At 43.5% G+C, this 23,041-nt stretch overlaps 1 protein-coding gene across 1 annotated transcript in view; it reads right to left on the bottom strand.

The window, feature by feature from the left end:
• The window catches only part of nav2a (neuron navigator 2a), a 102,523-nt gene that overhangs the window by 35,935 nt on the left and 43,547 nt on the right, over positions 1-23,041 (bottom strand). The window contains exons 8-12 of the mRNA XM_076078012.1: positions 14,792-15,983; positions 13,219-13,328; positions 13,018-13,126; positions 11,164-11,595; positions 5,456-5,578 (exon numbers count right to left, since the gene is read on the bottom strand). Coding sequence (XP_075934127.1) covers positions 5,456-5,578; positions 11,164-11,595; positions 13,018-13,126; positions 13,219-13,328; positions 14,792-15,983 — 1,966 coding nt within the window. The remainder of the gene's footprint in view (positions 1-5,455; positions 5,579-11,163; positions 11,596-13,017; positions 13,127-13,218; positions 13,329-14,791; positions 15,984-23,041) is intronic.

Genomic DNA, 23,041 nt, shown 5'->3' with positions numbered 1-23,041 from the left:
AAAATAACATGTACTTAATGTGTTGTATTACAGAATAAAGTAGCCTACTGATTTAATACATTGTATGGAGTTCATGCCCCACTCGACCTCCACCAATAAAACCGAAGGAAACAATACAACCTTAATATTTTTGATAAAACTGTAACTTAAAAAGCTACTTAACGTTAATTAAGCAGCAAAAAACTACTACCCATATGAGTTTGCTAACGTCAACTAGCTAGGCTAATGAAGCAAACTAGCACAACAGGAAAATCAATGCAAAAAGCTGAATGTAATCATTTCAGTTAATGTGTAGTTTGAAAACGACATTAGCATAGCTAGATAGTGCAAAATCATAAGGTTAGTACAACTTATTTGCTGCTTAACGTTACATTAGAGTACCTAACTATGAGTTACAGTTATATTGAAATATTATGGTCGTATTCAAACATCACTTCCTTCTCAAAGCTCGGGACCGGAAAGGGTCCGATGGAGGAGGTGGGTCTGAGTCCCGAGCTCTGCAGCTCGACCTTTCTCAAAAATGTTTGATTCAAATGATCTGCCTTGAGACTTTGCTTCATCATGTAACTAATATACTGGTAAGAAAAAAGGAAGGAAGGCCGATGAGTAAAAGAAGAAAGAGTTTGAGTTCAAGGTGCCAAAAGACCGCACAAAGTTTCATAGAAGGGATTTTACAATTCTGGAAAGTTATCACAGTAGAATTACACAATTCAAATCTTCCTGGAATGTGTTTACGTGTATTTGATTGGCCAATGCAGTAGGTTTCCGAATGACATCACATTGCGGTAAAAGTTCAACCAAATTACTTTTTTTTATTTTCCCAGAGGATAATTGAAATAAATGAGGAGGCTGGGTTTTTATATGCAGTCCTAATGGATTTAAAATACCAGTGTTTAAAGGCATTGTACCACAAAGGCAAGGCATGGCACGTTTACTCAAGTTTGTTTGTACAGCACCTTTGAAACACAGAAGCAATTTAAAGAATGAACTGGCGACCTGTCCAGGGTGTACCCTGCCTTCGCCCAATGTTAGCTGGGATCGGCTCCAGCGCCCCGCGACCCTCAACAGGATAAGCGGTTTGGATAATGGATGGATGGATAACAGGCATTAAATCTTCAATTAAAAGATAATGAGAAGGACAATGAAAGGTATTAAGAGTGTGTAACAGCTGTCGAGTATTTTAAAAGGCACCTGCTGATGGAAGGTGTATCTGTTGAACAAGAGTGTCATGCTCATGCTGATTTAAAAAGCTCAATGTTTTCAAGGGTGCTAATTGTCAAACCTCTTGATAATGATGCCAATCTACCTTTACCTGACATGACTCACTTTTGTAACATTCATATGATTTGGTCTATACGAAAGTGTATGAATGTTATTGTAGATTAAAACAAAACTAATAACGGAGCCGGGGGAAGGGGGTAATATTCGCAGTAAAAACTCAGAACATCTGCGATTAAAGTCGTACATTTACTCTCTGATATTCACTGAGAGTCGAGCGGTAAATTTACAAGACTCACAAATATACAAACAACCAAAAAAACAATTTGAAAACACAAAAGTTGTGCAAAACCTTGGTAACGTCAGCTGCCGTCTACATTTTGTTGCACCTAAAAGAGTGTATTTATGGTAAGGGTGGGCTCTGAGAGGCGAATATTCAAGTTTCTTTCTCGTATATTTGACAGTTTTATCTCGATAAATGTCATTTTTTTCTCTCATTAATTTAACACTTTAATCTCCAATAATATGAGATTTTTCCTGGAATATTACCCCCTCCCCCGGCTCCGTAATATTTTGGTTAGACATTTTGACCTCCAATGGCCCTCGTACGGTGTCGTAGGTCTATCACCTTGAGTTGGTGTGTACATTTTTCACATATTTCAGTGCTGCATGTTTTAAGTTTGTAATTTATTATCTTGCTTGTTTTTGTTCATGCAGCACACATGAACAGCAGCCATTCTTCCAACTTCTTCTTAAAGAGTCCTGATCCCGCCAGTACCGACTGTGCCAGCAAGAAGATGTTAAGAGAGTCGGTAAAACCATTCACGCAAATGTATAAAATATGAGTCAAATCCTTGTGCAATGCTCTCTTCTCTTCTTTGTGTCACATTCTTATTTGGAAAAGAGAAATGAGAAATGATATCTTCAACGCCTCAGCAAGAAGGAAGGAAGGAGGGGGGGGGGGGGGGGGGGGGGTTCTCTAACACTCACCGCTACAGCGGTTTCACACCACAGACACATCTCCTTTGTCTGCTGTAACAAAGAGAATTCAAATCAGAAGACAGACGGTTATAGATTACTTCCTCTTCCTCCTTCCCCAGAGATAAATGAGAGGGATAAGCATGCTCACACGCACACACACACCCACACACATATTCACACATACACAGAGATCCTAGTCTCTAGCCTCTGCCTATTTACTCAGCCTCGCAGGTCCTGTTGTCCCACTGCTTTACATACATTTGACAGTTGGTAAAACTAGTTTTTGCACTTCCAACAGAAGCACTAATCAGATTCACATCAGTCACCAACTCAGCTGATGCACTTTAATTGTTTTCTTGTTGTGAATAAGCCGCTCAACACTGTGTTTTTATTATTGACATCCTTCATGCTCCTCATTAGAGCAAGTTTGGTCTGATCTGGAGGGTTTTAGCGTGATGGCTTAAACAGTTTTAGGAAAGCTCCTGCCTGTGAACCTCGACCCTTTGAAGCTCGTGACCTCCTGGTCCAGGGGTCAGGAGGTTCTTTGCCCAAATGCCACGATGACATCCAACACCTTTCCCCCACCAGCTCCGAGAGGCTCGGCTGCATCCCAAACCAAAGGACATAAAAACGGAATTCAAACTGTAGCAGGTTTATGGATGTGTCACACACCCAGTGAGCAAATACAGACCGCACACATGTCTGAGCTAAGAAGTTCCACTGTGACAAACCCACAAAATGTTGGAAACACGTGTAAAGAAAGCTGCTCACTCTCCTCCACCTGCACAGAATGCATCTTTAAACCCCCTCTCATGTATTAAATCTTTTACAACAGTCACCCTTCTTTGCCCTCCAGCTCCACTTGCTTCCGCTTGTTATGCTAATGGAATTTATCTGCTGCTTCCACCTCTCCTAATTAATCCCAAACTAAAAGCAGTAAGCACATTTGTCAGACATTCCTTCAGGGGGGAGGAGGTGTGGTCGGTAGGAGGTGCATCACCTCATCCCCTCTTGATTTTAAAACTCTTTCATTCCCCTTCTCTCTAATCTTATGAAGAAAATAATGAAGCTTACTGAAGATCATGAAAAGGTGAAATGTGGAGTTTCTGGAGAAACATAACATCTGCCTACTACGGTCGATTAAACTTCACAGAGAAACTTGAAAGCACAAAATCAAACGACGAAAAAGAGGAATACCCCAACTTTTATCATTTAATTGCTTTCCAGTTTGTTCAAATCGCTACAGTCTCTAATCAAAACAAGCAAGAGGGAAATGAAAGGTGAGAGGGTGGACAGAGGCTGTCGAATAGTTAAAAGAATTGCATCCTATGTCTTTTGCTAATCACTTTTCCTTGACATCAATGGAAATCGTAATTAGGTCAAGGAAGGAGGAAGGACAATTCAGTGACAGCAAGGATTCCTGTCCAAAACAGAATCACTCTTCCTAAGAAGGATGTTTTCAATCTATCCATAGCGTACAATTTAACAGCAACTGTGAACGCTATTGAGGTCCGAATGATGCGTCACTTTAGACTGTTGCTGCAAGGAAATGTGGGACGGCATTTTCTACTTTATTTTTGTGAAGAATAGTCCAGTGCACCCTATGCTAAAGGAGGTAAGAAAGGAAGCATTGAAGCGCCTTTCCTTAGCATTTAGAGAATTCGACCAGCTCTTATCACGCAGCCATGGTAAGAGAGAAAGACGGGGGGAGGGGGGGGAGAGGGGAGGGGAGACAGGAAAGGTGAGGAGAGGGACAGTTTGTGTAAGGGCTGGGGGAGTTTAATGTGAGTGTGTGTGCGTACGGGGTAAAAAAGGAGGGCAGAGGTCGAAAGTCTGGAGGACAGGAAATTAGCCACACCTGAGGATTAACGGAAAAGGCTGTTTGAAGCACTTAAGACTGCTACAAGACACACCAGCACGTCCGTCTGTGTGTAGTCAGTTTAAGACTGATGAGACTACATAGCTTTTGTTTCAAATGTCAAATATAGCCAGTCAAAAAGCACAAAGAACTGGTGTATATATTTTTTATAAAAAAATCACATGTTAGTGATAGCTGGATATCAATTGAGGAGACCAGTCATTCCTTTGTCTCACCCAGTCCAGTCCATCTTCATATCAAGCGTATTCCCTCCCCCCCCTACTCTCTAGCAACATGGTGGGGCTCTGCTTGGCCTTCATCCATTTCCGTCTGTCAATTAGCCAGAAACCAAATCGCTCTCCGTCTCTGTGACAAGACAAAGACTGCAGCATCACATCCAATCCCTCACGCTGACACGGGGGCTCTTTGAAAAGTCCCACAGATACTCGAACACTCAATCTTTTCACTTACTACACGCTGTGGCCAATATATCCCGATAACACATAAATGCATGTGTCTCACTGCTACTCTCCAACATTTAGGATCAGCTGGTGCGTCAGCAGTGTGGTGTATTGCACAAAGCACAGTTACGTCATAATGCCTTTGTAATGGTACAAGTATGTGCAATATCACTCTGTGAAATAGAGACATATTTTGTTTTATTAAGACATTAAGCAATAGACAGGATATGATGGTATTTCAGCTGTTTCTCAGTTTTTCATTTGATTTTCAGTCAACCAGAACAGAAACATTTCCATTTCAACCAATGCTCTTCATTTTGCTTACAATAATTTACTGTATTTCTCTGATACAGTAGATATTCTGTAAATTGTACAGAATATGCTGAATGTTGTTAATACTGCTGACAGCAAAATACTGTTATTTCTGAATTATTACAGCAAATTACTGTATTCTTGTGCTACAGTAGAGATACTGTAGAATGCACAGTAGCTTACTGGCAAAACTGCTGCCAGTCATTTACTGTAATTTTACAGTTTCTCTACTGTATCAAAAGAATACAGTAAGTTAGTGTGATCAACGCAATACATTTCACTATTCTCTTCACATGTATTTCAACCAAGGCTAGCGGCACCGAAAGAGGGCTGAACAGAATTTCAACTTCCAGTAAACAAGACAGTGTGACAAAAATATTGTCTATTTTCTGCACTGACGGAAGCAGGAAACAAACCAGGAAGCATTACAGTCTACAAACACATTAGCTAACTATATTTACTCCATATGCCTGAACTCCCACAACTTCAGCATGTGTCAATAGGTGTATGAAGGCACTCTGTGAAATGTAGGTAATCAGTAGAAGTAGCTGAATACATTCAAAGATCACCATGGTCACCCTTGTTTACATGGCAAGAGAAAAAGCGTGTGCTGTTTCAGACTTACCTGTCAGCATCCCCTTGTCCTGACGACGTGTTCCGGTGGAGTGTCTCTCGGACAGCGGCCATGCTGTCGGGCAGGCGGTTCAGGCGTCGCGTGTACAGACCCAAACCTCCGTCGGTCATGTAGCTGCAAAACACAACAAAACACGTTAGATATTGTCACCATGAAGCAGTTCTAGGGCACACAATTAAAGGGCTCCCAGAGGACGAATTCAAGTTGTGCAGTACAGTACCACACTTTGTCGAAGACTTTGGCCAGGGTTAACACAAACTCTTCGTTTATTTCTTCTCAGAGCTGCTGTTGTTGTATAAAGATCAGGAGGAGCCCACATCTATGTAGTTTTCCGGCCGAGGCAAAGCTCTCATCAATCACGTTTGGCAAAGAGCTCCCACACAAACACCGAAGACATATTTCTCTCATGTGGCCAGATGGCAAACAACAGTGGTCTGTGAAAGTAGTGGCAGTTCCGTAGACAGCAGATGAGCCTGTTCATTATTCCTACAAGAAGGGTATTGCACTCATCACCTTCAGAGTCTATCATCAACTCCAGGCCTGAAATTATGATTGACTGAGTGGCTGAACATTAAAAGAAGCTAAAAAATACACTGTATATGTAAGTGCAGGCTAAGGAGGCCATTCACGTCATTTCATAACGGAAAATAACTTTTGAATGGACTTGATTTATTGGCAGTTGGAGTCGGAGGCTGACCGTTACAGTCTGGAGCTGATGCTGAGGCCCTGAACACTTACACAAACATTCCCATTCAAACTAAAACAACACCAACTAATTCCCTAAATATTTACCCGTGGAGGAGATTCCTAATGGAACTAAATATTGACTCATTTAACCCAGGTGTAATTTAATGAAATGTTTGCTGATGTAAAGTCGAGGCCGGAGCGCTCAAATGCTGAATGCCTTCTGTGTGGGGCTGTGATGATTCTGTTTCTGCAGTTGAGTGAGTAGAAAAAAAAATAAAAACCCTGCCAGAGCTCGACCACTAAAACACTTTCTGTGTTATCTCTCTGTCGATCTCAGCAAGAGGCAACCCAGCACGCACACAAACAGACATTTATACCTACATGTATATACAGTATACACAGAGTACAGTGTTTAAAATAGACAGAGCTCCTTTGTGTAACCTGCAGTCAAACAAAATCAGCATCTGAGCTGCGAGACAGAAACTTAACGGCAACCAGAAGTCACTCAGCGGAGAGCAAACCTGAACAGATGCTGGACAAACTGCAGACTTTACAATGTTTACAGCTGCAACTTTGATTAGGAATCAATTTAATTGAAAACTAAATATTTAAAGTTGCAATAATTATGTTTTCTCTGGGCCACTTTGATGCACAAAACAGACTGAAAAGCTGCTTCATGTAGATGTTTAATTTCTTCACCAGCTAGTCATTCACATGGGCTGTCTGGGTTTATCCGAGTTTTGAGTTTCTTTCTTTTACTCAACACAGCTGCTGCTGGAAAAGAGGTTGATGAGAGTTGAGTTTGCAGCCTGGAAAACCTAAACAATGTGCTAAAAGAAGCTCTGTAGAGCTGAGGGAAACTGCAGAAAGGGGTGAGAATTCACTGGTGATATAGAACAGATATAAAGCAGACTGGGACTGATTTGTTGTACCCAACAGCATGTGAATGCTGTTTTAGAAGCAAACCAGAAAACACCAGATGTTGTACTTTCTCACCAGAACATGAATGCAGTACAAAGGCTGTGGCTACTCTCTCAGGTCATCTGGTAGCAGTCTGCTAACCATTACCCAGAGTCCAAACTAAACATGGAGATTCAGCATTTTGTTACCATGAACCAAAGAGCTGGAACAAACACCGTGAAGAGAGAGGAGGGGCCTAATTTAGGCATTAAATCCAGCTTAAACACGTTTATATTCTCAGCTGCCTGACAGGAGAGACACTGCAGGCAAAGACAAAGGCAAAGATAATTTTTTATGTACTGGTCAATTTTGAGATTGTGGTCTTTTTTTGCTTCCATTACACGTCTCCTTTCAGACTAGTGTAAAGAAAACATCAACAATACACATTTAGGTGTTTGTTTTACTATTTTCTCTGTGTGCGTCTGTAGATTTCTCCTAAATCCACCAAAGGTTAGCATTAGATAATGCCTCATTTTCATTTCAAACAAAACATTTCAGAAAACCTTTTTACCTTAGTTACCTGTATTTTCTTCAAAATGTATGGAATTTTACAATACGTATCTTCAAAGACAGTTTTCTCTAAATACGTTTTTTTCTCAGACTCAGGGTGTTTGTGTCTTATGCTGTGGCTATTACTTGTTTACACGGTCTTACAACCATCATTTAAAATGTTGGGTAAACAGTGGTAAAATGGGCAAAGTTGACAACAATTAAAGTTAAATAATAATGATTAATGGACCACCAGTCACTGATATAAGACTTGTTGTGAAGCATATTTTCACAATAAGAGAGCCAACAGACAATGAAGACAGGTGAAGAATGGTGGGATCCTCCTCTGAGGGGGGTTAGCCGTCCTTTATGGGAAGCATGCATCATCCCAAAACAAAGTCACCTTGAAGATGACCGGGCAGTCACACTGACACACACAACCATATTAATCCTTCACACTAATGAGTCACTGAGCCTCCCTGTCCTCCTGTTTCAGATGCCGGTTAACCTGTAACCTTCTGCAGTGGGAGGAACGTGTCCAAACAAGACAGTTTATGGGCTGAAACCGAGCAGCCAGGTAGAGTTTACACAGTCACACAAACAAACAGAAGCAAAACTTCTTAAGGAAATGAAGCTGCAGAAATATTTGACTTACTATAAATGCACGCACTGTGCAACTGACAAGAGGAAATTCACAAAATGTCACGGTCTGGAAAAAAAACAGTAACGTCTAGAGCTTCTGTTTCTGTTTGTTTAAATCTAGATAGTCTAAAACACTCTGACGTACCTTTCTGCCTCAAACATGGTAAAACAGTTAGTCCAAAGCAAAAATAAACAAGTCCAGGTGAGTGTTGATCCCCGTTGATACAAATCTCCAAAGCAAAGGTGTCCGTTTTCAACCGTCTGGCTACTGTCTGACTATCAGGTCTGGACCTGCGTGCGAGTTCTGCTGTTATGTGAATAATATCAGCAGGTGAGAGCGTGTTTGATCATGGTGATATCAGAAGTGAGTGAGCGGTATCAGTGAACTCTACATTATGTGTCCAGGAGTAGCCTGAGCATGTGTGCGTGTGTGTTGCTCTGTGTTGGTATGCAGCCTCTCTCCTCAGCTCCACATGCTTTCCCCTCCTGGCAGGAGGTTGGGTCTAGCTGCAAAGAGCGGAGGAGGGATAGGAGGGAAGGGGGAGGAAGGGGCGGAGGGGTAGATCGGAAAACATACCCCCGAGCTGAGGAGGCGACGAGGGAGGGGAGGGGGGAGGGTCCTGGTCTCCAAGGGCCAGTGAAGCCGAAAGGAAAAATAGAGGAGGGGGTTGGAGATTGGAGAAAACCGATGCAGACACTAAATATGTCATCAGTCATGTTGTCTCTGCTGTAGGACTCAGAGATGACTAAATCAATTAACTACTGAGACAGATAGCAGCTTATCTGATCTCTGTCTACTGTTAGACTGCTTATGAATAATTGTTTTCATCAAATATTCAGCACTCAGTTGTTTTGTTTGTTGAACCGATTAATCATTTTGTCCATAAAATGCCAGAAATAGTGAGAAATTAGCACTATTTCCCAGAGCTGAAGGTCTTGACGTTGCTTTGTTTTGTCTGACCCACAGTCCAAAACCCAAAGATAGTAAATACATAGCACTGAATATAGTATAGATATAGAATCAGAATACACTGGTGAAAACAAGTACATGTTTACTTAATAAAAGACAAATAATGAATTATCCTGTCAAGCAACTACTTGATGAATTACCCTTGTGCTTACAGCATTGATAGATGTCTTTATCAGGGCATCTGGAAGATTGATAGGAACTATTTCTTAAGTAGAAAGTATTTAGATGTAAACTGATCAACAGACATTGTGTCTGGAGAGAGATGAAGCCCTTGAATTTTCTCAATGTAATTGTATTAAGGCTGTAAGTACCACAAATTAAATTACACTCACCTCCATTGTTTTGAGCCGAAAGCATGCACTAGAGTGACCGATATCTAAAATCCTGGACCAACAAAACCAGAATCTGCATGGCTACTGATACTACTAGAGGTGAGAAAATGTTTGAAAAAAAAAATGTTTGAAAAAAATTGACATTTAAGTGGAGGAAAGGAGTTGAACTGTGAGAGTCTCCTGTTGCAATCTAAATGCCTGCTCCTCCTCTCTTGGCTAACATCTCACCCCTGTTTGGAAGAACCAGAGAGTGGATGCTAACAGGACCATGATGGAGCTAACCGCTAAATGGCCCGAGGATGTGGAGAAGGGTGGGGGGGATGTCATCAGTCTGTGTCTGTTTAAGATGGTTATTAAGATGGTTAACCCATTGCGACTGCCTTTTTTTCGGAAAATCATCAGAAGGAAATTATTTTTTATTTGCCTTCCTCGCAGGTCCGATCCCGGCCTGGATATCAGGTTTCAGAGCGAGCAAATGGCTCTGCTCACCAGCTCACATCACTCACCTGTCCAGGTGTGGCTGCGGCTTGGCCTTTGTCTGCTCAGGCACAGATTCAGACATATCAAGTACTTCAAGAGCACTTAGCTCCCTCGACTTCTACAGCGGCCTCAGGGCTGGGCAATCAGCGCAAACCCATGGAGGACAGAAGAGGTAATCCCATCTCATGTTTTTTTATCACCTTGCTTCCCTGAGCCTTCAGACTCTTATCCATATTTGCATTAATTTGAACTCAAACAAATCCCTGCAGCAGCTCTATCACCAGACCTTTGTCTTTCGATGCCATACGAAGGCGGGTTGGAACCTTTCACAACAGTATCTGATAATAATGATGACAGCAGAGGTTTAAATTGCACAGTGTGACAGTCAAAGTATGCAGGGGGGCCTGTTACAACACGGATACTAGCTCTGGAAGAGCAAATAAACAGGTTATCAGCGTATTAGCATTACTGCGTCGGCAGACAGAGAGATCGGCTACTTGTGGGATCTGAGCTGTACAGAACTGTCGGATATCATCCAGCACTTGGATCACAGGCAGGAAAGGTGAGTAAGGAACACTACCGCCCTCTTCTGGCAAGCTTGTATTTCAGACAACTCACAGCCTATGGGGTCACATGGTCAACCATAACAACATATTTCAACCAGCCAGAAACATCTAACTATAAACACATGATGCGCTCATTATAGTGGCAAAAAGTAACAAATTTACACGTTTCAATACTGCATTGCCAAATAGCTAGTACACTGTTATGCTAGCAGAGGTGTAGAGGAAATTAGTTGTTGGTTCATCTACCAAGGGATGTCAAAATAAATAGACTTTCTACCAAAAATCTATTTTAATTGACAAAATGTATAATACAATACTATATGTCACCCTGCAGGTGTTTGATGGTTTTGAATACAGAATCAGATACTATGTTCTCTGGTTTACTCAGAGACAGTGGATCAAATTACAGAAGAATCATTTGAAGTTATATCTTGAAAAATGATGTGTCTCTCTCACAAAGATTGCTTTCGTTGCATGGTGCAATTTCTGGGACTGCAACTAATTGCTGTCAAGTAATTTTCCTTTCGAACTGTTTGTGGGATGAAAAAGTCTCCATCAGTGTAATCCACTTACCCGCTGGCGACGTCATCAGTGCGTGCAGCATTCTTGCTCAGCACGTCTCCATCGCTCATGTATCCGGTGACGTCCACGTCGATGCCGTCCAGGTCATTGTCCTCCCCGGCTCTGTCTCCCAGGTCCACGCTGCAGATGGCTCCTCCCCTGCCGGCCAGCTGCCGCCGGAGGTGCCCAGGGTACAGGTAGCGTCCCGTCGGGCCGCCTACCACCCGGCCGCCGTAGTTGTTCCCCAAAGAGGGGGCGTCGCCCGCCTGCAGACGAGGGCTGGAGTGGCCCAGTCGCCATGATGACAGGGAGGGGCGGGTGGAAGTGAGGCTGAGGATGCTCCGACCCCCTCCGCTGGTGTTGCTGCCACCACCAACACCTCCACCACCTCCACCACCGCTGACATCTGTGGTGACGCTGCCATCGAAGGTGGTTTCCAAGGTGCTGAGAAGAAGGAGACGGAGGAATAAAGGTGAAATCTGTGATCCACAAAAGGGAAGCCCCATTAAATCTGTTCTTAATCAATTCATCTGCAGTAGTAGAAAAAGCCATGATGCTACTAAAAGAATAAACTGAGCACAGAAGGTACATGAAGAGAAGAGACCTCTAAATGCAGTTCTGAGCTAATTTAATGGATGACTTAATGACTGATTAAGTCTCCACTTATTGTTTCAAACAGTAGAAATGTAAAAAGATATCGTGCAGGTTAACAAACTACCAAACTTGTAGTAGAGATAAAAGCTTCTTTGTTACAGTCTAAAGCAAGACAACAGGACATATGAACCTTACTACAAAGCCCAAACTAAATCGAGACAGCTGGGTCAGCGGCGAGACACGAGGCCAGAGCAGAGGTCAGACTTCTGTGGGACGGAACGTGATTAGAGCTAAACCTGAATCAAAGACGACATGAAAGACATGCCCTGCGATCAAAGCAAGAGATCCCTCAAAAGAAGGATGAGACGGCAACAAGAAAAAGAGGTAATACCTGTAAACCTAGACAGACACAGTCTGCTGACCATGAGGCAGTTCAAATCCTGATTTGGCCTGTTTACCACTCAGCCGTAGCAGCCATTGTAAGGCGCTGCTACACTTTGATGATCCCCAAACAGTAGAGTTTTTGTTTTCCACTGCCACACATTTTATAAAATCCTCTGTGTGCAGTGCAAGAAAATTACCTTAAAAACGTTTTGTTACTGTCATTGTTTTGATAAATGACAAATACTTTCTTTTTTGTCTGAACAATAAGGTGTGTGTGTGCTGATGATAATTCTCAGCATAATTATACTACATTTCTTCTGTTACCTACTGCAAATGTATGAAAGAGGCTCAGGGTCAGGCAAATATGCATTTGGAGAATAAAGTAATAAAGTCAACTTGTTGAAATGTAGAGAAAAAGGTTGGACTTTCAGTATTAGTGCCAGGCATGAGGCTACAAATTATTCAGTCTTTCATGTGTTTTGCATTTTGATAATGAAGTAAAAACGTTGACAATCAAGTCAAAATGTTGAAAAATAAAGCTAGAATGTTAAGAATTAAGTTGAAATACCATTTTGAGAACAAAGACGAAATGTCGAGAATCAAACTACTTCAACATTTCAACCTTATTCTCCACAATTCTTCCTGCTCTCATGATTTTCACCTTATACTCTTCTGAAGCACCTGTTACTCTTCCACAAGCTTTTCTACACGTTTGCAGTAAAGAATTTGTGACAGAAACAATAAAATACAAAATGTTTCTCGTTACTATATGCACCAAACACTGAAAGCAGAGTAGTTGGTCTCAGCAGCGCTGCACTACTTAATCACCAATGACTGCCAGTTAAAATCAGCTGGCAGAATGAATGAATGTATTTTATTTTTTTTTACCTGTGTGTGACCTGAGTTCCTCGCAAGCTGGACATGGTCTCCTCCAGGTTTTGCCGCAGGTCTGCTATGTTTTTGACGGTACGCAACCGCCTGGTCTCTGGGTCTTCACCTGAGTGAGACAAAAAAGAAACAAGCTCAGAAATATTGAGCGGCACGATAAGCCAAACAGAGACAGATCCTGTTCTGTAAGTGATCACCCACCTGAAAGGTCCTCGATGGAGAGCTGGCTGGTCTTGGTGAGGGAACCGTCTCCACCTCTTCCTCCTGAGCCGGTCTCAATGCCCCCTGTTTCCTCACCGTCTGTTTGGGATCTGGGGAAAACAAATCGTTCGAGGGGTCAAAAAGGGGGGGGGATATCATTGATTCTGAATTATTGTGCATTTAGTGGGAACCTAATATTCAGCAAATTGTCACGAAAGAGGGATAAACCTGATTAAGAATTAAATCTGCTGTGTTTCAAGTCTTGTGACCGGAGTCCAAAATGAACGCCTGCTAAGCCCCAAATGCCAGTAAAAGGTAGTCTTTGAAGGATAAATCAATACAGTTCACCCGCTGCACTGGCTGGTGCCTTTTTGAGGCGATGACGTTTGAATGCCTCGGTTATATCCAGCCTTTGGTCTTTGCCTGATCCCAGACTTTGTCCCTGTTGACTAGTGCACACGCTCTCTGAGTGGGAGCCAGTCAAACTCTGCCTCTTACACAGCATGTTAACTTTTCTTCAACTTCTGGTTAACTGACCTAATATTGGTTCTATTGACGTTCTTTCAAACAGACTCTTTCTGACAGGTGGAGGCGTTGTAATGCTGCAGGTAATGGTACCTGACAGGTATACAGCAAAAAAACAAAGGTTCCGAGTACTGATGATGGGGGAGTTCTGGAGAGGTGGGCTGCTTAGCTCCAGGTCAGGACGTACAGAGGGAGAAAGGGCAGGAAGTGTCAGGAGGACTCGTGGAGAACGAGAGGGACCTCCTTCCTTATCACACTGGGACCGGGGCAGAGGTCAGAGGCACACAACGTCCACACATATTTGCACACACATGCAGACAATACGCTCCGCATACACACACATGAACAAACACAGATGTGACATTCCTGGCTAACAGTTCACAGATGGTTAGATTCAGATTTTGTACGTTCAGATGCCGTCAGAGAATCAGATATGAGATGAATTTTAAAAGTTCTCACAAACTTTGACTAATCCTAGACACACCATACTACGGATATATACGGGGTTATAGACCAATTTGTAGTTATTTAAAAGCTTAGATACTTCAAATATGGTAGACACTGAAGAATTCAACCTGACCACTTCTGGAAAATGTGCTGTGTGTATGACTTTTAGTCGGAGGAGGAGGATGTGCAATGGTTTATTGACTTTGTTTTATCAGTGTTTTATAAAGCTTGATCTTACTCGCTGTGTTGTAGCCCAGCTTCAAGTTATTTATAGTAGAAACACAATCAATAAAGATTCAAATCAAAATATGCAGCAGAACCAGAGAATGTGTATTTTCTATTCAACACTTTCTTCCCCCTTGTCAAAACCTGGTGCCTATGTTACCCATAATGCAACTAACAGTTCGGTCAGAGACTAGCGTGTGTTATGCTAGTAGCAGCTAGGGATGGGTGAGTAGCAATTATTATTCAAAATGTTTTATTTCCCCCCCCCCCTAAATTTGAATTTAATTGTTTAATATATTTCATGTGTTTGAGAAATAAAAATATGAAAATGATGAGGATGCATCGGCAGGCCCAGTCCGAGTCCCAGTCATCTAACCTGTACATGAAAGGTGCGACGGTGGCCGTGTTGGGGTGGCTGTGGTGCTGTTGAGTCTGAGGTAGCTGCACGCTGATGGTGTTGCTGGCTGTGCTCTGTGTAGAGCCTCCTCCTGCCACGGGGGAGGCGCTGGTCTTTCCCTCTGTGGAGGCCAGGCTGGAGGTAGAGCTGGAGTGTCTGCTGTCCCTGTCTCTGTCCAGGGGGCCGCGGTGCATGGCGAGACCCCCTCCTAGCCGCATGCTCCGAGGCCTCTCCCCCGCCTCCTTCACTGAGGAAGCTTTCCCCCCGACTCCCGGGGCTTTGCCTCCTGGCTTTGGTATTCCGCTGTGTGCAGGGGTGGAACTCTCCTTTTTGGCCACTTTACCCCCCTTGGGAATGAAGCTGGTGATTTTAGAGGTCCTTTTGTTTGAGCTGTCTGTGTCTTCAGCAACAGGTGCTACTTCCTCCTTTAGCTCATCCCCCCTGAGCTCTGTCCGGTCGGGGGCCGAGATGCGTTTCCCCACCTCCTTCCCTTTCTCCTTCCCCTTCTCCTTGTCTTTCTCTGTGCTTTTGATAGAGCTCTTCTTGGCAGTCAAAGCTCTGCTGAAAGTGCGCTGGGCAATGCCCCTCAGGGCGATTTTGGGGCTGCTGGCAGTTATAGGGACAGTAGTACCTGCAGAGGGAGCTGCTCCGTAGGCCGTCCCGTTGCTGTCATCTTCCTCCAGGGGCTCGGTGTTGGAGCCAGTCTCGGCTCTCTCCACCTGCACCGCTCCGAGCTGCCTGGCTAGGGCGGCGTTGTCAGTCTGGGCCCCTGCTCCATTGGAGGATGTGGAAGATTTGGAGCTTCCTTTACTGTTGAAGAGCTTAAGCTTCTCCAGCATTGACTTCTGAGCGACAACCTTCGGAGGAGCTTCAGCCTTACAGGAGGCGTCCTTCTCCTGCTTGACGGACTGCATGGCAGACGCGGGGCTGCTGGTGGAGGAGGGAGAAGGGGAGATGTGCTTAGAACTTATCGACTTGCTCCTCCAGGGCTTGCTGCTGCTGTTGGGCTGGGGAATGGCCGTGGAAGAGGAGGTGGAGGACAACGAAGTTGGGGGAGGGTTCTGGGCGGAGGTAGCGGCAGGGATGCTGGTGGAGGAGCTGACGGTCACTGCAGATGACGGAGCATGCTCAGTCATCACCGAAGGCTGTGAGGTCATGCCCTCTGAGGAATCTGCACCAGAAAAGAGACAGAGGATTAAAAGACGAGATAGGGAGGTACAGTTGAGGAGGAAAAGTTGAGCAGAGGAAGGATCTGGGGGAGAGAAGAGATACGAGATGCTGAGTCTAGACTGACCCCACACAAAGTGGCCTTATAAGGACCTGGAGGTGGCCTGCATTGATGCAGCCAAACGTGCCATTACTTTCCTTCGGGCTAGCCACCAAAACTGTTAAAAACCCTTTAGCACTAACAATGAGAGGAGCCCATCACAAACTGTTTATAAAAACAATGAGCAGCAGGCACAAGTGCTTTAAAGTCCTGCCAAGCAGGCCAAGTGAAGCAGTGCTGCTGCACTTATAAGGCTTGGACTTATATGGACTGCTTTTGGTCAGCGTCCCTCTGCTTAACAAAGAAACATTGTCTGGCTACATCTGGTTACATGTACTCAGTGCCTTGTAAATTTGATTCATAAACGGTCTAAAACAGTACGGTTTAACTGAACTAAATAGAAATACAAAGCTTTTATTGCAGTGCAAACATGCTCCTGTAAACCACAGTTTCAATCTATGAGCCCAAAAGCTAATTGTCTGGATAAATCTGCGACAAGTGACTCAGCAGCATCTCAACGGGCAAACTTACCAAGAGCCGAAGGAGCGAGACAAGAGCTGAAAATCCTGGCGTAAGTCACTGCTCTTACTAAGAGAACTACAGTATCCTGAGAGCTGCTGAGGTTGTCAGTGTGAATGCAGAGGGGTGCTACTAGCAGCACAGAGTTCAGACCAGTAACATTTGAATATTCAAACACCAACGGCCAGTGAGAGAGAGGGCCTGTGCAGGGAGCACTGGGAGGAATTAATCACAACAGTTCCATTACAACACCCCCCCCCACCCCCCCCCCCCCCCCCCACCCCCCCACACACACACACACACACACACACAGACTTATATTTATTCCAAGTCACTGCTGCTGCTGTGTTGTGCCGTCTCATACAACTGTAGTCACCTTGGACCTATGGAAATTTAAGTTCCAAATACACTGCATGAGCAGAGAATGAAGTCGATGTCCCTATGTGTGTGCTGTAATTCGAAATTGCACTAAAAGGCGCGTGGTGCATGTTCATGCATGTGAGCGTGCCCCACTGGCTAACTCACACCTGCCGGTCTGCACTGCGCTCATAGAAGTAGGCAGGTAAGCATTAGCATAAAGACAAATGATACTCAATTGTTGACTTTAGAATTCTTCAATCAAGATGAATAAGATAAGATAGAAATCAAATTTATGCGGGTGCTAGATATTCCTTAAAACTAGACATAACACCAACATAAGAATAAAAAAAACAAGAGTAAAAAAAAACATATAATAGCAACAGAGTATTAAATATAAACTGTATAAAAAGTACTACCACCAGTGCCAAATAGAATAACAATAACAGTAAGATAAACTTCGTAAAATGAGTGCACTAAAATAGAAAAGTAATATTGCGCATGATAATATTCTCAATGTTATTGACAAAATGGTAAAGTAATAAACTCTCACAGTGCTCATTTGGTTATGAGTTAAGTTCCCTTTAATTCACACCAGCTACATTAATTCCATATTCATATGTTATTCATGTGGTCTCATAAAGTCCCCATTTACGCAGAATATTAAACACTAAACCCGCTTGTTTACCCCTTTCTCATCTGGCTCTCCACTCTATTTCATTGTTACAGCACCTTTCATGTCCTAATTGGAAATAGGCACTCGCTCGCTGGCTCTCCCTTCTCCCTCTGTTTAGCATTTAGTGAGAGCAGCCTGAAACAATGCAGCCATTAGGAAGTGATTAGAGCCCAATTAGCCGTGCTAGCAGTTAGCAATCGGAAAAGTGGGTCAGGTTGCTAATAGCTGGCGTCCTATTGGAGGCGGCTGAATGAGAGCGGGACCTGCTGTAGAGCAGGCAGCACAGAGAATAAGGGGACTGCAGGTTTGGGATGAGTAAAGCTTTGATGTGGGACAGCGTGACGGTCTGTGCTGTCCGTGAATGGGGTGAGCTTGGATTTTTTGTGTGGTCAGAAAGGAACAGAAAATGAAAGGCAGGACATGGAGAGGCCCTGGACCCTACAGGGACAGCTGGTCATTGTCATGACTGCACCCGGTGACCGGGACTGACACGCTCCAGTTGGGTTGCTACGGGTGAGGGCAAGTGGTCAATCTTCAACGTGTTGGGTCAGAAGTGACACTAGACGGATGGACCTGGACCCTGTTGCATCATGAACCCGACCGAGGTTTCCAGAGATGGTTTAACACTTTGGTGCTTCACAAATAAAAAGGAATGTGGCCACAAGGTGGGGTAGATTACATTTTGGGGGAAACAAAGTGCTGAATGCATCTTCTTTTTAAACAAGCGTAAACTCAAATTCACATTTAAAGATTAAAAAAAAAAAAAACACCCTCACAATCTATAACAACAACCACAATCAAATGAAAAAAAATCTCTTGTAAATATTTTGATCACAAATTATCACTACGGCTCTTTTTTTACAGCTGCATTTTGAGAAACAGGCTTTTAAACATCAGCACAAAATGCACTTTTTCTTCAGAAATAAACACAGAAGAGTCTTAACGTGACCAAAGAATGGGACATTGACCTAATGACCCGTCCTGTGCAGCCTTGGGCCAAAATCCTGGAATTAATCAGCAAATTGCCCCTCTTTCACAGTGCTGGTCGAGCTGTCTGCTTGAGGAAACATGTTGAAATAATTTCAGTGTTTACTACTCAACTGCTTAATTATAGCAGTGATTACAGAATAAAATCGAGAGCAGAAAATGACAGCGGTGGAGTACCCAAAGGGCAAAGGATCACAGACCACCACTCCACTTCCTGTGTGCCATAAAAACCTGTCTCACCCTCTCCGAAGCTGTCTCAGGCTCTGCCTACTCCTTTACAGAGCCTCCTGATAACATCAAGGCATTTTGGGAAATGAGCCGAAGTGGACCCGAAACTCGTTTCATGGATCGTCACACTCGTGTGTCTGTGCAAGTGCTCCTTTGAGTTAATGCCCGTCTACAGCCGAGGAAAACCGTGTAATTCCACACAAGTGTCAACACTCTTCTCTGTGTTTGTATATGTGTGTGTGCGTGTGTGTGTGTGTGTGTGTGTGTGTGTGTGTGTGTTCACATGTCTGTGCATGCATGTCAAGTTTAGGAGAGAGGGGGATGTATGCTCTGCTCAGCGACTTCAAACGCTTTAACCGCCGGGACCGGTGACCAGAGCATATACAATGCACATAAAAAGACGAGCAGTAAACGCATTAGATGTAGCGTCAGCTGACACCGTTTAGACACCACAAGCACTCCAACCCCCGTCATGGTCACAAGACATAAAGCTTAACCTTGTCAGTTGGTCAGGGACCAACATTGCTGACCTGAAAATTGGTCGGGTTTATTTCATTACCTGACACCTTCATAGGCATAGGCTTTCATTTGCAAAATCTACACAAACTACATCAGACTGGCACAAAGTTTGAGGCTGCAGGTGTATGCTTACTCATCACGTTCTGATTTCAGAAGCCTTTACTCTCTCGCTCTCTCTCCCTCCTCAGTCATTGTGCTCCAAAAAGTGAGAGGGACAGCCGGCTTTTGTGCGGAGACTGACACTTTTTAAAGTTCCTCCACATGAATACACTCAAACAGTGACGCTACGGCTCATCAGAAGGCTATTCATTCGGCAAGGGCACCGGCCATACAGACACGCAAACGCACACAGAAACACATGGACAGCAGAAAGCGTGCACATACACGAACACACAGCCACAGGTGCCTCCCCCCTGCTCTCTCTGCTCTGTGTCACTTGGTGGACACCCAGACGCTGTCACCTTGTGTTAACGCAGAGCAGAAGAGAAGATTCAGGTCTGTTTCTTTGCTGTACAGCCGCGCAGTAACGCGACTCCATTCTGGTGTCAGGGCCATTGACACAGAGCAGATCTGGCCTCACAATAGAAGCTGCAGGTGCCTCTCTGACCATCTGAACCTGCAGCAACACTGTCTCACAACATGCATGTATGATTATATAAAGTGTAGCAGATAAGTGCACAACATGCATTTTTGAGGGAAGAACTAAACTGGAATACTAGACTGACACTGTCAGATTTTTAACGATACCTTGGTAACAAAAGGAAATTCTGAATCAGGGTCAGTTTCACACCATTGTAGCAAGAAGTTGACTACTAGCTGATCAATATCCTTTCAACCTCATTACTTTAACCTAATTCTTCACAAAGAGTTCAGGTCAACTGACTTGACATCCTCAAACATGCAGAAAATTCCAGGAACTATAACAACAACACTGACTAAATCAGCTGCAATACTTTTGCAAAGCTCAAGGTCTACATCTGAAACTATAAGCTGCAGAACTAGCTCAAGGCCGTCTACAAGGGCGAGCTGACAAACCTCATAGGTGCTGCAGACGTCCAGGAGGAACAGAGAAAGATGGAAAAGATAGGAGGAGATGGACAGGAGAGGAGAGAAGAGTCCCAAACCATGGCCGGCCATTCAGAAAGTGTAGGAGGAGGAGGAGGAGGGTGGTGGTTTGGCAGGGGGGAGGGACTTGGCAGCATGTCAACAACAAGGCAAGAAGGAGGGGGTGTCGACAAGAGATTGTCATACTTCCTGCTGCCAATCATATGGTCTGCGGCTCCCAAACACAAACATATAAACACACACATACACAGTCACTCACACACACATGGTATGGTATATTTACCATCTCTAAGTTGATCTGATTTCTAGATGAGCTTTGGTCCTTTCTTGGTAAACTTTGCTGACTCACTAGTCACGCACTCAGCGCACTAAGCGCAAGTGACACCTCTTAACATTAATGCCGCTACTACTACTGCTATCACATACTGCTATCACATACTGCTACTACTGCTACACGTACCACTATTACTTTAATATTAAAAGTTCTCTACACAATATTCAAAGCAATAATATTGCAGCAATAACTATTTGCAATGAATAAAGTCCCTGTATCTCCGTGTGTGTTGTAATCCGAGCTCCTCTGTGCTTTGTTTACACAGCCAGACCGGCTGCATGTGTCTTTTAGTGCATGTGAATGAGCCAAAGCGGCGAGCTCATGTGGCGGTTACAGCTGATAACTGTCGCCCACCCTCTGGTTTCCCTTTGGGGAAACAAACACTGTTAGCTCTGTTGTTGTTATTTGCATTGTTAGTGCTGCTAGCTGCTGGCTCAGCCGCCGCCATGTTTCAGAGCCATGTAGAGGCAATAGATATGCTCTGAATTATGTATTGAGCACCCTTAATTAAAGGAGCCCTTCAGCTTCCTGGAAAATTCGCTTATTTGATTTAAAGCCAGGGTTAGATTTATACGATTGATATCACACTCTCATTTCTGTACCATCAATCTGAACCTACAGCCGGCTGGCAGTAAGTTTAATTTAGCACAAAGCAGCCTGGCAACAACAAGGTGACAGGCTTAAGGAGGTCACTGCCCGGGCCATAAGAATACAAGCGTCCAGTACAACCTGTACTTTATTTTTCATTTTTGTATGGATCAAACAAACAAAATACAACGTGTTGTTCCCAGTTTTTATGCTAAGCTTAGCTAACTGGTGGCTAGCACACAGACATGAGAGTAGTTTCGATCTACCCATCTCGCTCTCTGCCAGAAAGTCAACTTCCCAAAATGTCGTACTATTCCTTTAACATGACCACTGTTCATAAACCCACACATATTATGCACAAACGCACAGAAACACAACACTGTCCCCTTGAAACTCCCCCATCTCCAATGGAGCCGCACATCAGAATAAGTGTCCCACAGTGCTGTTCACAGTGTTCCCAGTTACTTTGTCAATTTGTCTTCAAACACGGACAACTGATTCTCTCTCTCTCTCTCTCACACACACACATGCACACACACACGCGCGCACACACACGTTCCCTCTATGTCTCTCTCTCTCTAGGCGGTCAGAATTCTTTGTCTAATGCAGGGTAATGAGTTTAGACTGTGAACACTAACACAGTCTATATAAAGCCTTGGCCTTCTGAGTTGTGACAACACCGCTCTAACTAAATATACTGCCAAACACACTCACAAGTTTGAATGCTGCAGAGCTCAAACACTAGGCAGCGCGAGTTAAACTGGGTCAGAGGAGTTTAAAATAAACGTGTGAGATTACATTTCTGTCTCCAACTGAAAATGAAACTCCCCTGGTTGAATCATCAGGACAAAAGATGTGAAACAGTGCTAGAAAATATCTGGTTCAGTCTTTATAAATTTAAGGTACAAGCCTCATGGGTACCAAACAGACAGAAAAAACACAATTCCTCGGAAACAAAGACCATCTTTGATGGGATCCCACCACTGCGACAGCAAATTGGACCACGGGCTCAAAAGGTAAGAAATGGGGAAGCCAATGTCCCCTTCCCCATTTCCTACCTCATTGATTCCTGTTTCACACAACAGGAAGAGGGCGCTGTTCCTCAACACTAAAGGTTTCAGAATTTCTAGTGGCAGCAGAGTGAAATATTCTCTTATCATTATTGGTAAACACAAAGAAAACAATGAAATAGTAAAGAGATGAAGAAACTTAAAGTGACATGATTTATGAGAAATAAAAATAAAACGTTTGCATGAGAACAATCGTCAGCACAATGAATCTCTTTGGTTTGTAGTAACTACAACAAAGTCTCACAAGTAACTGAAGAAAAAAACAACGATGAATTGATGTTTTAAAATGTTTGATGTTGATCTTTAAGCAAAATTTACTCAAAACTCAAAAACACAAGCTAAATGCTGTAAACGGTTCAGATGGGATCTATCCACACCGACAGTAACCCTCTCACCCTGTGAGGATAAACAAAGTCTGAGGACAGCCGTCGAATGGAGGTCAAAATAACATCGAAAGACATTATCCAATAAATCACAGCTCGTCACCTCACCTTAAAACGGTGACAATGTCCTTAAAACAGTAACAAAACACAGGTCCAAAGGCAGACATGTTTCCTTACTTACATTGTCCAGAACAGTCACTGAGCTGCAACAACTGAATGCTTGTTATACGAACTGA

The sequence above is a fragment of the Anarhichas minor genome, unplaced genomic scaffold (genome assembly GCF_050575085.1).
Source record: "Anarhichas minor isolate MPS153535 unplaced genomic scaffold, ASM5057508v1 ptg000062l, whole genome shotgun sequence".
In the NCBI taxonomy this organism is placed as follows: Eukaryota; Metazoa; Chordata; class Actinopteri; order Perciformes; family Anarhichadidae; genus Anarhichas; species Anarhichas minor.
The sequence above is the reverse complement of the archived record's forward strand: the minus strand, read 5'-3'. Positions and strand labels throughout refer to the sequence as shown.